Source organism: Uranotaenia lowii, chromosome 2 (genome assembly GCF_029784155.1).
Source record: "Uranotaenia lowii strain MFRU-FL chromosome 2, ASM2978415v1, whole genome shotgun sequence".
Classification (NCBI taxonomy): Eukaryota; Metazoa; Arthropoda; class Insecta; order Diptera; family Culicidae; genus Uranotaenia; species Uranotaenia lowii.
The window spans coordinates 246,355,197-246,372,549 of record NC_073692.1 but is presented as its reverse complement, the minus strand read 5'-3'; the positions used below and the strand labels follow the sequence as shown (position 1 = coordinate 246,372,549).

General features: G+C 33.7%; 1 protein-coding gene across 1 annotated transcript in view; it reads left to right on the top strand.

Moving 5' to 3' along the window:
* LOC129744992 (lachesin-like) overlaps positions 1-17,353 on the top strand; it is a 96,908-nt gene that overhangs the window by 44,521 nt on the left and 35,034 nt on the right. Inside the window, exons 2-4 of the mRNA XM_055737816.1 lie at positions 6,270-6,311; positions 13,001-13,098; positions 13,185-13,392. Of these exons, the coding sequence (XP_055593791.1) occupies positions 6,270-6,311; positions 13,001-13,098; positions 13,185-13,392 (348 nt within the window). The remainder of the gene's footprint in view (positions 1-6,269; positions 6,312-13,000; positions 13,099-13,184; positions 13,393-17,353) is intronic.

The window sequence follows — 17,353 nt, the reverse complement described above, 5'->3', positions numbered from 1 at the left end:
AAGAACGCGCATAATTATTATACTCAATTTAATTGTAAAAAACGGAACTCAAATTTCCACTTGAATTTACACTTTTATTTTTAATCTATGGCATGCTAATTTTCAATACAGAGTAACCGGAGTAGTTGGTAGACTCAACTCGACTGGTGCGAGTTTGAAGTTCTGCCAACACCAGCTCTCGCAAGCTTTGGTGAAACATGTTTTTGGACAATTTTCGAACTTGTGGAATTGCTTTTGATAGATAGTGGTTTTCGCTAGAAAAACTTGAACTCAATCGAATTTGGAATTTATAAATTTAATTTTACTTCAAAATTTTCTCTTAGTTTGATAATACTATTTCGATTTTTATAAAGTTATATTTATCTACAGACAAGCAGATAAGATTCTTTGGAATATGAACTTTCTATAACCTTCTCAAATCCTTTTCGGTCAGATGTTTAGTACCTATCTGTTAACTAACTTAATTTTTTATTCAACATTTTTTTTTATAAAATGTAGAGATCTTAAAGTTTTACTCAAAAATAAAATAAAAATTATTCACACACTGAATGTTTGGATATTTAAAAAATAAACAATGCAACCATGTTTTTGCTGTCATATTGAGTAACAGCCTACTTGATCCATTAGCTACTTATATAAGGTACCAATATGAGTTTATGGCTTTATTATCAGAACTTATTTGTTCTGTTACCACACTGATTACACTGACATGACGCTATGAACAAAATTCCGTTCATATTTTGAATATTTAATTTGTAAGGAAGCATTCGTTTCATAGATGGAAGGAATTTTAAGCCATCATAATAAACGATTTGTCGTACTCCTCAGAGGTCAAATTCGAATCAATTTGGTTCAATTTGCTTGATTTGTTCCTTGTCAGGTTCCTACCAGTTGTTAGATTTTTTGTGGGTGCTTGGTTAGTTTTTGGAAACGTAGAAATTTGGTACCATTTCTATGAAATCTCCTTCTTCCAGAAAAGAGGTTGGTCTCAAATTAGCGTTAAAATAACATGCATTTCTTTCTTGACAAATTTGGGTCCATTTGCATTATTTATTCAAGAGTTTTGTAGATATTCAGGTAACATTTGTATGGGGACCCCCCATTCTTGTGAGAGGGAGGGATCTAAAAGCATCATTTAACTTATTAACGGTCCTAAGAACCCTTACATGATCATTTTCACGCCGATCGACTGAGTAGCCTTCAAGTTGATAAGATAAATCTGCTAAACAAAGTTATCTAGATCAAATTTCACAACATCCAGATGAAAAAAAGTTACATCAAATTAAAGATTTTGATCAGATGAACAACTTTTCAGAAGACTTCAAACCAGAAGGATTTCATTTAAAAAAGTTATGAGGTTTTGACAATCGATTGGTCAGGTCTGCCCCACTGTGCGGTGCCCTGAACTTGCATTAATCCAGCATCAATCAATGCTAATATGCTTTGGCATAATGCTCCTGTAATGTTTACATAATGCTAAAAAGGATTAAAGTGAGCTCGTATGATGCCAATTTAATGCTGAAAGCATAGAATTCGTTATTCTGATTTAGAGCTACGTTGCATTCAAAAGGCATTGTGCAATGCTGATGAAATGCTAGTTGCATTTTAGAAGAATGGTAGAATTCTTATTCGATACAGCATAACACTCGAAATGCTGTTATTATGCATAATTGCACTTGAGTTGCTGATATAATGTAACTTAGCAGTTGTTTGCTGGTATAGGGCTGTAAAAATGCAAAGCTTTATTGCTTATGGTTACTTGGGCACGTTTTAAAACGAATATGAATTCCAAATGCATTTTAATTGTAAGCTCTATTTTATTATGAAACGATGTTTGTTGGTTTTTTGAAGATTGTATTATTTCTATTTTCCTATTTTAATATTGAATACAGTGTCATCTTGAAACTTAAATGTGTAAAAATGAAATACATCAGCTTAAAAAGATCTAGCTGGTAGTGATGGTAATATTTTCTATACAACCGAATACAATTTTTTTTACCATATCAATTCTTGCGTAGAACAATTCACATCAATAAATGATTGTTTTTAGGAATTATGTTCGTCAAGTCATGTCGTAAGACGGAATACTGGAATACTATGTAAATAAATAAATGATTGTTAATTCGGTTTACTAAAATGCCAGTAAAATATTGTGGTTTTTTATTAAAAAATATGTTTTTGAACACTTTATTGTTATAAGAAGCTTAAACAGAACTGACTTGAACATGTTCATGGTAGTTTTTGAACTCATTCTAAAGTTTTTTTTTTAAATTTAAGTTGCGAAAACTCACCATTTTTTCGAACTTAATTAGTTTATGCTATAGAAAAAAATCTTGAAATCGCTTTTTTTTCAGTACCGATCTTAGTACCTTCGAAGTGGAAAATTTCCAGCAGATTATTCGAATTATCACCGAAAAAGGCAAGTTTCCTAGAAAATTAACAATTTATTCGTGTTTGTTGCATAGCAGTCAGTACCAATACTAAAGCAAGGCTGCGTTGGCACTACCTTCTTTAAATATTCCTTGCTCACTCATACTTTTTAATCGACAAAATTGTTGTAAATTGGACACCTACCCTGTGTTCCGTGTGCCACTCACATTTCACTGGCAACCAACCAACCATTACCAACCTTGTTTCTTAAATCCCAATTAATTCTGCAGAATAGCGGAACATAAAACTTAGAATCTGCGCATGCGCTGGTTTATCAAAATAGGTAGGCTGCAAGGAATATTTAAATAAGGTAGTGCCGAAAGCCATATTGGATTCTTTTCGTGACGTCACAAAAACGATTGTATTGAAAATTTTGTGAGAATGGTAGGAATTTCAAAAAAAAAACGTTTTAGAACGAAATTGAATTCCAATTTCATTTTGATTTAGTTATAAGGCCTCTATTTCACAATGTTATGAAGTCTTTTAGTCCTTTGAAGATTGCATTATGTTTTTTTCTTAATTTATTAATGAATGCAATGTCGCCTTGAAGCTAAAACGTGCAAAAATGAAGAAAATATCAGCTTTGAAAAGGTCTAGCTGGTAGATATTGTGTGTTCAACTGATTGTCATGATTTTAATCCAACCGGTTTACCATATACAATTCTTATGTAGAACAATTAACATCAATTCATGATTGTTAACTCAGTTTACTAAAATGCCAATGAAAGATTGTGATTTCGTATAAAACATTGTGTTTTGATCACTTTATTGTAATGAGGAGCTTAAACTGACTTGAACATTTTCGGACGACTTTGAACTAATTTTAAAGTTTGCAAATTTCAGTGGTTAAAACCCACAATTTTTTCAAACTTCGATGGTCTATTTTATAAAAAAAATATTCGAAAATGCAACTTTTTTGTACCTATCTTGAAGAGCAAGAATCATTCTATGATAACATGTTTTCAAAGTGGATAATTTCCAGCAGATTCTTCGAATTACCATCGAAAAAGAGAGTTTCCTAGTAAAAAACAGATTTTTTGTGATTGTGACGTCGCAGTATGTACCATTACTAGAGCAGGGCTGCCTTGGCACTACCTTCTTTAAATATTTCTTGGGTAGCGCGTTTTTCTCCGTTCGACACGACGCGTCATAATTCAGTCGTGTTGGGAAAAATGGTAGAAATTTTGACACTTTTAGCACATTTTCAAAACTTTACAATGCAAATAGATTTTCGAAAACTGTGGCCTTCAAATGTTTCTATCAACATGTGTTCTATTTCCTCATGCTGTGATGCAAAAATAGCAATATTTCTATCACATTTGGCTGAAATAGAAACAGTGCTGTAAAAAAATACAACGCCCAAAGATCTTAAAAACATTTTCACGTGGTAAAATTTTCAAAATGTGCTACAAGTGTTAAAATTTCTACCACTTTTTCCCAACATCAGTTAACTTGCTCTGAAAGCCCATAACAGCCAGCAAAAAAAATGTTGGCAACTCTGATGAGAACTTTTCAACGGTTTGGAACAAAAAATAATAGAAAAAATTTGCGGAATTTCCCTATTAATAATAACCCCAAAAAGTATACACTAAAAACAAAACACATCAAATAAATCCAAATTAGCCCTGAAACACTTGATACCAAGAAAAATTTGAATTTTGTAGACCTTTCTTATAAGAAAAATAATGGAGCAAAATAAGAAATTGACAAAATAAAAAAATGCTATTGATGCGTTTACGCCTACATCTCAAGAATATCTGCCGTTTTGTAATTAGTTCCTCAATAAAAATTTTACAAATAATTTTTCAAATCACAGTAGAGCCCAACTTTTCCGAGCTTCGGCTTTCCGAGTTTTCACGTTATCCCCCCCACCATGTGAATACAAGTTTCTAGAATTTACAGAGCTATGCGCCTGGACGATATACGAAACCAGAGTTAAAAGGATACGATTTTCGATGTATTTCGTGTAATCCAAGGTTCCACTTATCTGATGTGTCCCTCCCCTCGACTACCTTGAATAAGCTGGGTTCTACTGTACAAGTATGAATTACAGTGAAAATGCTCAAATTAGTTCTTTCCGTTTCGATTGAAGATTTTGTACAACCTTATTTGCAAGAATTGAAAATTTTTCATTTTCGTATATCGTTGTGAATGTTGTTTGATCTTTTTATCATGACAAAGCGTATAAAAATGATTTCGAGGTCAGTGAAAATGACTTATTCTAACTCGCCATGTTTAATTATCAAAAATGTTAATACAACATATCTCCAGAGGCCAAGTTTTCGGGTCGAAACTGTTCAAAATATAAAATAGACTTCATAAATCACCCTAAGTTTAAAAACATTCATAGTCACTCAGAAATGCTACTCAAATGTCTGCTTAAAGTTGAACATTCAAAATACGACGACGAGTTCCAGTTTGTTTAAGGCAGAAATGAAAACAGTTGAAAAGATCAACAAAGATTAGCTGCCGCCTCCTGTTTCTGTCGAGATGAAAATCTTCCCTTGGCGATGTCGCGATTTCCCACAAAAAACGATTGAACAACTTTTTTCCACTTCATTATTGTATCGAGATCAACTTTTCCCCAGTCAGTTGCTTGTTTGTCGTTTCCTTGGGAGATAATCTGCTGCAAATGGTGTGGAGGAGTTTTATGGTATGAGTTACGCCAAATGGCATTGTGACAGTTAACCGTAATCCTATTGCTTCTTAAATTTTGACTTATTCCGTTGGAAACCAGATTCGTGGAATTGCTACCTTGTTTGTCCGAAGACGGGCGTATTGAGATTTTTCTTTTCTAGGAAATGGCGACAGCATTTGATTTTTAATTGCCAGTTTTAGCGAATTTAAACGCTACAAACAGTTACCTTTGATGTAACAATATTCTTGTATAAATTATATTTTTATGTTAAATATTTTTCACCCATTTCTGTTATTGGTTGGCCAAGTCCCTTAATATAACTCCAACAGCATGGCATCATTTTTCTTACCATTGAACCGAAAGCTTTATGGATCAAGATATTTGTAACAATAAAAGGATATTAGACTTTTATTTATGTAGGCTCTTCTTCGGGAAAGCTGAATATTTTGCTCACTTCTCTGCGGAGTTTCTCGTTTTTGCCTGGCACCAAATGCTAGGGAGAAGGGAAAAAAATACCACCGAGGAAGGAACAAATCTCGTTTCTAATCTTTTCATACCGAAGGAAAGTGGAGACAACAATTGGAAAGATACGACATCGGTGGGTGAGCCACAAAATGCTTCCATTGATTGGCATTAACTTCGGGGGAAGAAAACGATTCGTGCTACAATGAAATTCATGGGATGGGGTAGAACTTTTATGTTTATAGTTGTGCCTTTTGAGCTAACCTTTCCAGCTTTATTAACTGTTGATTACGACTTTTCTATTGGAAAAAGATTAGGTGAATGTAAATTTTGTTTACCTATTGATTATGATGGTTTGGAAATTTAAAGCAAATAATTTCAAAATACCTTTAATCGTATAAGGTATGTTTTGAGGTAAAAAGAAAATCTATTAATGAAACATTACAAAAATTGGTTTTATTTATTTTTGACATAAGGCACTTTATAAAAGCATCGCTATATTATACAAAGTTAATGCAACAATCTTCCGAATTGGCTGAATTTGCAAATCGGAAATAAATGAAGCTTAAAATTATCGCCTATAAGACGAATCAATCAGATTGAACGAAAAAAAAAGAATTAAGACCTCCGGTGGTTCAGGTGAAAAAAAATTTGTGATCCTAATTAATGATTAGTATAACTATGACACATTTATCTGATATTCATTTTGAAATTCTTGTTTTTTTCTCTGTATTTTCAGAAGAGGCTGTGGATGATAACAACGCTTATATTTTAGATAGAGGTAAGTTTATCAGTGTCCATTGATATTTATAATTTGAAAAAAAAAATAAATTTGAAAAATTGGCAACCATCGCACAATGGGAAAATTTTGCCTCAAAATCCAAAAAAAAAAGCTGCAGGTTTGAGTGGCTAGAATAATAGAGGAGAATGAGGATACTTCATCCCTGAGGATACTTGATTCCTTTGCTATGTCTCGAAATTTTCCAAATAGAACAAAACAACAATGCTGTTCTCCCAACAAATTTTATTTTTCGAGTTATTCAACATGTTTTGAAAATTTTTGCAAAATGTGATTGGAAGATCTTTTTTCATCACTTAAATATGTTTCTCACATGAAAAAATTATAATAAAAATATTTGTTCGAATGTGTCAATCGTTTGAAAAAACTATGAATTTCATAATGCCAAATTTTTTATGCAATAGTAAACTCTCATTTTTTTTAAGAAAAAGTTTTCCAATTGTATGTTATGGGTTTAGCTAATACCTAGAGTCCAAAAAATGTTTTTTTCTTCTAAATGGATCGTGATCATTGGTTATCACGAAATTACTTATATTTGTCCAAAAGCTAACGGTTTTACAGTAATTATCTGTTGAATAGGACTCAAAATAATTATTTATCAAAAACAAGATAATTGCGCCTTAAAGTATGCTATAATTATAGGATAGAAGACAAACTTTTAGAATTCTTTTTGTCTGATATTTACAAATTGTGAAATGAGAACTGATATGGAAAAAAGTAGGGAACATTCATCTTTGAATTTTACTAGATTTCTGCCTAGGGTCAGAGCACCACTCTGGATTAAGGATCAAGTCTGTGGTTTGTATGATTTTGAGACATTTTGTTCGGGAGGCACAGGAAAAACCAGTTTTTCATCAATAACTTTGGTCCCTTTTGACCGATTTCTTTTTAATACGGTTTTTAATAAAGTTTAAACTATGACAAATATTTGCGAATCATATTCACATGATGGTTTGGAGAGTAGTCCGATGGAGATTTGGATTACTGATCCCTTTTCCTGTTTTCTTCATATCTTCAAGGACAACTAAAACTTCATTTTTTTCGCTAAAAAATGACAGAAGCGTAGTTATATGATTATAAACGTCTTTTATCCAACGGAAAAAAATTTCTCTGAAATTTTTTTGGCAATTTAAAAAAAAGTATAACTACAGGAGCTGAGGAACTTATCATTCAGTACCATTAAACGGGGCAACATGCAACAGCAGAGTTAGATTACGTACTCTTTTAAGAGTACATGCACTCTTTTTCGATCGAGAAATGTGCGTACTCTTCTTTTTGTGAAATTTTACCAAATATACTCTTGTTTTGTTGAAAGACATTTGATCAGAAAAATCAACGTATTTCTTCCATTTTATGAAGTTGTTTCACATCTTATGCAAAAACTACGAAAGGATTACAGCTTACAACAAATAAATTAAATATCTTGTGTTCATTAACATGGATTTTTATTTTAGTCGTAAGAAAGTGAGCGCGATAAGCGCCCTTAAGTATGCAAATAGTGCAAATATGTACACATTTCAGGTAATATGCTCAAATGTGCACAAATCTCAAACAACGATTGTAAAGGAAATGTAAACGTCAAAAAGCTCTTTGAATTGATTTTTTTCATAATGTTATTTTTGTGGTTCGTGAGCATAGCATCTAATACTGCTTTCTCTTCGAATAATCCAACATTTTCATAAGCTCAACAAATTGGTAGTATTTGATTGAATGAAAATATCTCGGTTTCAATTACGTAAATCCCCGCTTATCCGAAGTAGAAGGGGCCTCTTCAGATAGTACGAAATATGTACATTCTTTTGCTTCTGTTTCGCATACCATCCGGGCGCAAAGCTCGATAATTATATGGGTCTTGTATCAACCTGATGGCTGGGATAACGCAGGAGCTTAGAAACCGGGGTTTGGATAAGCGAGGTTCTACTGTATATCGTTTTTCCTGACTTTTTCAGTAAATGATCTCAATGTACTCTTTTTGGTGTCGCGGGATTAAGTAACCCTAAGATATATGCAACATTTGTTTACCATTACAACACTTATTCAATATTTATTTTAATATAATTTCAATTGATTTTTCATTAAAAACAAAGTTTGTTGATAATGGTGAAAATCGCATGTTTTTTTAAATTAAAAATAACTGGCAAATCCAATAATATTTCTGACTACGTCAATTTGATGTCTTTGATCTTTGAAACTTTTAATGTAGAAGCGGTATCTGTGGACATTAAGTTTTTAGAAGCCATTCAAATTGAAAAGTGATGCCTCAGTTGGCAGTACATTTTCGGTTGAAATTTTTTACACTCTAACCTGTCTCATAGCTTTATTATTTTATCATTATTGTTAAAATTGTACCACAAAGAACTGAAATATTTCAAATCATTTTTCAGATCATACTTCTTTTACCATAGAAAATTTGAAAAAAACAACACAGATGGCCACGTTGCGTTGAAATGTCTCAGTTCTTGATTGAAATGTGTAAAAACTACAACCGAAAAGTACTGAAAGTGAAGTTCTTTGGCGCCTTTGGTTATGCTATTTTACGCCAACAAATTTTTCGCAGCGAAATTTTTTTTGGTTGGTCAAAAGTTGTTTATAATCATAAAACTATGTTCAGTGATTTTTTTCAGCGAAAAAAAAAGAAGTTTTAGTTGGTCAATTTTCTCTGAAAAGTATGAAGAAAACAAAAAAGGAGTACCTAAATCAGGGGGAACATTGATCACTTTTTTAATTAATTTTCGAATATTTTGGAAGGGGTTTCTTTTATGTAACACTTAAAATTTTTAAAATACTAACTGAGGTAAAGAATATAAAGCATGATCATTGATAGCAGAATGTTCATACGATATTAGTGGCTATTTCTAAATGTTAGTTACAAAAACAGATTTCACTTTTCGAGGTAACTTTGATCTTTATGGTTTTTACGTATCTAAACATCTCCAAAATTATTGGTTTGATGACAATTAGCACAGAAGCCTTAAAAAATCAATATCAGAAATTTTTTGTTTGGACTCAATTGGATTTTTCAACGTTTTCTTTCAAAAACAAATATTCTCAAAATATGGACAATGTTGCTGTATACATTTAGGGGCAACTATTATAAATATTTTTGATTATTTTTTCGCCTCAATACAAATGAAACTTTACCTTCACCCTGACCCTAAGTCCTCCCACTGTTCCTATGTTATTTTTTTTTCTTCAAACTTAATCATTTGATAGGGTTTTCAGCCATACATCTATACATGTTTCTCGTAGAAATTTTATATATATCAAAAAATATCACAAAATGACCATAAAAATAACACTACAGAGGATACAGAGGAAAAAAGTTAAACTTTCAGATAAAACAACAAATTTGCTTCTAATTTCTACCAATTTTTCAGAATAGGTGTTTGTTTGCAAGCCTTCGAAAAAATAGGTAGGGGAGAATGAGGATACTTGATCCCTGGGGATACTTGATTCCTTAGCTATATCTCGAAACTATAATGTTTTACAAAGATCAAATGTGCCAAAATGAGCAAAATAACAATGCTTGTAGTTTAAATTTTTTTAACAAAATAATTGATTAAGTAATTGAACATTGTTTGAAAAATTCCACAAAATGTAACTTGAAGATCTTTTTTCATCACTTTAAAATGTTCCTTACATGGGAAAATTATGAAAAAAATATTTGTTCCAATGTATCAATCGTTCGAGCGTAAAATGAACTTCATAATACCATATTTTCAAAGCAATGGAAAACTCTTAACTTTTTTCAGAAAATGTTTTCTAAAATGTTGATTATGGGTACAATTGATCCCCTACAGTTGGGTACAATTGATTCCCCTTTTAAACGGCATATTCCTCTTTTGAATTGATCGTTATGATTGCTGATTACGAAATTACTAATATTTATCCAAAAACTAATATTTATTAAACAATTGTCTGAAGAAAAGAGCAAAAATAATTAATTTTCTCTTAATTAAAAAAAATAGCGCCTTTAAGTATGCAATGTTATTAGCGTTGAGACAAAGTTATAGAATTTTCTTCTTATGTCTGCTATAAATTGTGAAATGGGAACAAACATGACCAAAATAGTCAATTGACATTCTATCATGGGGTTTTGTTTGATTTTTATACAAGGGTTAGGGCTTCCTGAATAAAAGATCAAGTCTCCTTCAATAGGGGATCAAGTCTCCCCTAACTTCAGAAAAATCGCAATTTTTTTACTCCCACGAAAATGCTTATTGTTCATCAACGGGTTCAAGTATCGTTCTAATTTTTGGAGTATAGAAACTTGAAGTTACAAGCTGTCAGAAAATGTCAAAGACCCCGAGTTGCTAAATTTTTCCAAAAAGATATGGTGAAAATAAGAAAAGGGGATCAAGTATCCCCACTCTCCCCTATTTTTAAATAACATTTTAAGTAATATAAAAAATCTCCAACTACAACCAAATTTAGCCTATTTGAAACTCAATTTATAGACTTCCATGTTTTCAAATATTCCAACTCCAGACTTAGTTAATGATGTCGGCAAAAATTTGATGTTGATCAAAGTTACCCCGGTCATCAAAGTTCCCCCAGTTTACGGTATCTAACATCTGGATTCAGACATTTTTTTTTAAATCGATAATCGATAGGTATTCGGTTTTCAATTTTTGGTTGAGGATTTTAGGAAACATGCTTTATACTCATTAAACATTTTGGCTTAAAATTACCTAGCTGATTCGAGAATATTTTCTGCACAAAAGGTTTTTCCATGTAACACGTAGTTCCATGTAAACATTTTTCCACAACTAGGTGCCATTAAAAGTGTAAATAATTCAAAGATTGAAATTTTTAAAATGATTTGGTTCAAACATTATTTGCTCTATCATGCTTTTAAAGTTCGTTAATGCATATCCTGAATAAGGATGATTTCAATTTGAGACATGGACTTCATAAAAAAAAAATCCGACAAAAATCTGAATCAAGAAACTAAAAAAATTTATAAAAATTGGCAAAATCCCCTTTGAGACACTTATAAAGATTTATTTTTCGCTAAATGAACTCTTCAAGAGATAACATGACTAGAGGACATCATTACACACAGGAAGAGTAAATGGTGTTTACCGCATTTGAGTCGTTTATACCCTATCATCCGACATATAGGGGGCATATTGTGAAAATGGACGAGATATCTAGATATTTTTGGCACATGATACTATGCCGCTTCTTCGGAATTCCGGCATTTTTAGTACACACAACACTTCGAAGCAGAGAGTGAAACTGTTGGTTGGAACAATTAAGTTTTTAACCCAGATTTTCGTAAACTAAGCACGTAATCTGTTGAAAGTTATGCAAATTAACGTTATAGAGAAAGTTTTGTTCCACCGTCGGATAGTAATTTTACCGGGGGTGAATTTGCGATTGGCTTCTTCCTGCGCACCTTCCAGGGGGAGTCGAAAAACTATAGAAGAGGAACAGAATATAGAACTCTCCTAGTAGGTACCTGGCCCTGGTTTTGGATGGATGTTGGCGAGGACGGCTGCAAAGTTCAACCCTGAAGCATTTACAGTGCTCGTCGTCCTCGTCCTCGTCGGGAGCAAAAAGACTGGCTCAACTTCCTTTTTTTCCCACCAACACAGAAGTGTGTTTGATTTTTCCCATTCACTACTTGTTCTACTGTGGTGCTCTGGCCTTTCCCTTTATTTTTACTATTCTACATCCAGTAAAGCCCGAGGAAAGTTATAACGAGGTATTGAAGATAAAAATCAGCATACGTTTCGAGATTCTTTTTTGTGCTTTCTCTAGCATTGATTGAATGAAGATTGATTTCGTTTTCCAAAAGGGGTTAAACACTGGAAGCTTCAACTATTCCGAATAAACTTTGTGTAGTTTTGAAGTTTTCAAGCAGAGTATAAAATGAGTTCAATTACACTGTAGGACGTGATTCGCGGAAGTTTTCTATAGCAAGATCAATTGAGTTCCGAGAAAGATTGTGTACTAGAGTGTCTAAAGGTAAATTACTTTGGAGCTAAAATCAAGGAAGGAAACTATATTTTTCACTTTCCGATTATGAAATGGCTTTTTAAATTACTTGAATCAAGGCAGGTTTGATTTGGAACACTTGAAGCCAAACACTCAAAGGAAAGGGGCTTGTGATATAGCTCAGTCGGCAAGTCTGTTGTCTCCTGAGCCGATGTCCGCGAGTTCGAGCCCAAGAGTAAACATCGAACACAGTTGTACCGAAAAAGTTTTTCAATAACGATCCGCCAACTGTAACGTTGATAAAGTCGCGAATGCCATAAAGATGGTAAAACGACTATAATCGAAACAAAAAAAAAAAACTCAAAGGAAAAAGTATGTAGGTGTATCATACAATAGTTTTATTTAACTATTAAATTTATACAATAAATGATTAAAACTTAGGTAGACAGGCATCATTTGTATGCATAAATAATTCATAAAAAAAAATCTAGATTGAGTTTGATTGAAGTGGATCACGTTTACTCATAACCTTCCCAACTATCCCAACAGTTGGGACCCAACTAACTATGCTAATATCAAATGATGTCCCTATCATGTAAACAAATTTACTGCTTTGTAGTGAATCAAAAGTAACAGATATCCCAACACAATATCACGCTATTTCCACAATTGCGGATTACAATAAATTTGATTAACAATTTTGTTCGCTCTTTGCATTTGTGTTACAGACTTGCCAAAGTTTGGAGAGCCGATCCAGAACCTGACGGTAGCCGTCGGCCGAGAAGCGATACTGACTTGCGTGATTGATAATCTACAAACGTATAAGGTGAGTGAGGGGGAAAAAAGTGTGAGCCAGACGAAAGAGAAGCTTTCAATTTGGCCTAAAAATACGTCTCTGTCACGGAATTCTAGGTCGCCTGGCTGAGGGTTGACACACAAACGATCCTCACGATACAGACGCACGTAATCACCAAGAATCACCGAATGACGATAACGCACGTCGAGGGCCGCAAATGGGTGCTCCGGATCAAGGACGTCAAAGAGTCCGACAAGGGATGGTACATGTGCCAGGTCAACACCGATCCGATGCGAAATCAGATTGGCTTCCTCAACGTGGTCGGTAAGTTTTGGCAGGAAATTTAACTGTCCGCTCCGAAGTGAATTATACGTATAACTATATCACTTTCCCGGACCACGTGCTACGCTGTTTGGCCTCTGGGCGTGAACGTGGAAATGGACCGATTACATGAGCGATGAGTGTTAATAACAGTGTTCCAGGTGTGAATAATTTACAATTGTTTTGATTGGATGAAATTGCACAGAATTTTCAAGGAGCGATAGCCGCCACGTAAAGTGAGATATGTGGTATCAGGATTTTTGTTTCAAAATTTGAAGTTCATTAATTTTTAGCCTAACGAATGGATTTTCGGTCCAGAAATTTTAATAAGTTGTGATTTAGTCAACGGAAACTTGGATCAAGAAGCTTTAATTTTGCGATTTGAAAAATCAGTGGCATTATGATTTTTTTTCCTCTGAAACTGCATTTGAAAGATTGAATTTCGTATCAACACATTGAACCTTCCCTTACGCTCCAATGTTCATTTTCATGTGAGCTCAAAAAAAAAACCATTCAAGTAAGTTTCAATTTTTAGAAGCTAATTATGTGAATCATGTGATCAAATGATGTCAAATGATCGGAAAAATAATTTCTCTCATCATTCGCTATTTTTTGCTGTCCCCTCTCTAGTGTAAAAAACTGACATTATCCGCAAAATCCGAGAACATTATCAAATTTTGGAGAAGAAGTTTGAGATTAATTTAACTCAGAGATAATGCCAAAACCTCATAATTTCCGGAAGTCCTGATTCCATATTATCAAAATCCTTATAGTTGTTCAGTTTTAATATTGTTGGATTCGTTATTCTGTTTGGAATTCTAAGATTTCGGTTCAATCATCATTAAAAAAAGAAAAATGAAGAGCTGTTTCGAAATCTTTGAAATTGGGTTTTGCACTTTATACATAATTTGATTAATGATTTTCGAGACTCACATGCCTTTTCAATATTCAAATAATATGTTTCCAAATATCAAATACAAATTGAAAAACCATACTGAGTTTTTTTTACATCTTTTCGAAGTTCTCAATTTCATTTTTTTTAAACCCCATTAAAAAATGTTAAAAATAAGTTCTTATGCAGAGTCCATCCTTAGATTCAGGTTCATATTTTAGTTCAAATTTGATTGATTGAAACCGTTAGAATTAAAATTGTAGATTGCAGATATATTTTTGATTTTTGCAATCACCTTTTTTATCACCATCATCATCACCATCTCAGCGAAACTCAACAGCAGTCTTATGACATTTAGGTGAATCGACATCAATGATGTTCGAAAATACAACCCGTAGACCAACAAGACCTAACAAGACCTAAACCAACAAGACTACCTCAACAATAAATTAAAAAGCCGATCTCCACCTTCCACTGACAAGGAACTGCTCGCTGCCGCCAAGGTTACGTTCAATAGGAAACCTCAGCCGAAAAAGAAGATGCCGACCTTCATCAATTTTCAACGTGGAGAAACCTTAAACCCTGGATCCTCTTCTGTGCCATCAAATACACCACCACTGGACCCTGGACCCTCTCTTGTGGCACCAAATACGCCACCACATCATGATAGGCTACCGGCTAGGTTCCCGACTACTTCTGCGGCAACTACTTCACCGTACCAAGCGAATATGTGCACACATCATGCATCGACTTCCATGCCACCATATACAACGTTCAATCCGGTCCCCACTTCATTCAGTGCACCCTTTGCCGGCCCCTGCTGCCACCATGGTCCTAATGCATTTGATTTCAACAACCCGGTAATGTATCCATATTTTCTGCCCCATCGACGCGTGCCACTATAGGTACTAGCTCTTTCATTAATGTTGACCAAGCGGATCGCGTTACAATTCGTTCGCGCGACCATAGAACATCTTCTGCTCTTAATACATCCGCTATAGTAAATAATAATGAAATTGTTGCTTACTGTCAAAATTTTAACAGAATGCGAAGTGCATCGAAATTAAATACAATTTATAAAAATTTAGCAGCTAGTAGTTATACTATAATTTTGGGAACAGAAACAAGCTGGGATGCAAATATAAAGAGCGAAGAAGTTTTTGGTTCTAGTTTCAACGTGTTCAGAGATGACAGAAACTTTCTTCTTTCTGACAAGAAATCTGGCGGTGGTGTGGTTGTGGCAATCAGCTCTGTCTTCGATTCTGAGCTCATTCCTACGACTAAACACAAAGATTTCGAGCAGGTGTGGGTCAAAGCCCGCATCTTCAATGAAACGCATATTTTCGGGTCGATTTACTTTCCGCCAGAACATGCCACTAAAGAATATTTTCAAAAGTTTCTATTTGACATAACTGAAATGTTCGCAAATTTTGAGCCTGAATTTAAAATTCACCTTTATGGCGACTTTAACCAATCAAGTCTCCAATTCTTAATTGATGAAGAGAATGAAAGCATTCTCTTGCCGGTCTGTGGGGATAATGAAACACTGCAAATTCTTTTTGATAATCTGGCTTCGTTGTGTCTCAATCAAATAAATCATGTAAAAAATGCCTGTAGCCGATATCTGGACTTATTATTTTCCAATCTGACTGATGATTTTTGCGTTGTAGAAGCTTCAGATCCAATTTGGAAAAACGAGGTCTTCCACACTGCTATCGAATTCTCAATAATATGTCCTGATCAAAAACGTTTACCAGATGATTATGAGTTTATAGAGACTTTTGACTTCTTCCATGCTAACTATAATATGATTAAAACAAAATTACAAGTTGTTGATTGGAAAACAATATTCCGAGCTGAGAACTCAACAGACAATCAAGTAGAGATTTTTTACAAAATTCTTGGTAATATTCTCAAAGAATTTGTTCCAACAAAATTAAAGCGACGAACAAATAATAACAAAAATGCGCCTTGGTTCACGAAAGAGCTTGTGCACTTAAGAAATAAAAAGCAGAAGGCACATAAAAACTGGAAAAAGAATCCATCATTAGTCACTAAGTTAGAACACCAAGAAGCCAGTAATCTACTAGCAATACGCTTAAGTACTTCTTTCCAAGACTATAATATAAAAATTGAACAAAACATAAAATCGAACCCAAGAAACTTTTTTAGATATGTCAAAACAAAATTGAAAAACAATAGTTTTCCAACTCGCATGCACTTTGGCAGCATAGAAGGTCAAAATTCCGACGAAATTTGTAATCTATTCGCCGACTTTTTCCAAACTGTTTACACTAGTTTTTCCGAGCATGATCGTGATACTTCCTTTTTTAGTTATCTCTCTGATTCAACGGCATTAACTGTAGTCGAATCAATTTCCTTTGAAGAAATATGTAAAGCCATTTCCTCCTTAGACAGCACTAAAGGGCCCGGGCCTGATGGAATTCCTCCACTTCTTTTAAAAAATCTAGTAAATGAACTGAGTATGCCATTATTTCTTCTATTTAACTCTTCATTGAAATCAGGTGTTTTTCCTCAAGTATGGAAAGAATCATTTCTTGTACCCATATTTAAGTCAGGAAAAAAATCTGACATAAAAAATTACAGGGGCATTGCCATTTTATCGTGCATACCAAAACTTTTCGAAGCTTTAGTGAATGAAAAAATATATAACCAAATTAAAACTCTCATTACCGAAAAGCAACATGGATTTGTTAAAGGAAGATCTACAGCCACTAATTTACTGGAGTTTGTTACCTATAATATTAGCTGTATGGATCGCGGTAATTCTGTTCAGGCTTTATACACGGACTTCAGTAAAGCTTTTGACAGCATTGACATCCCCATGTTAATTTTTAAATTAAATAAACAAGGATACAGTTCACACCTACTGAAATGGATAAGGTCCTATTTAACGACCCGCTCACAAGTTGTTAGATTTAATGGTTCACTTTCAAAAAGTATCTCCGTCACTTCTGGTGTACCTCAAGGCTCCCATCTCGGCCCCCTATTATTTATTTTATACGTAAATGATATAACTTGTCTTCTCAAGCAGTCAAATGTGCTAATTTA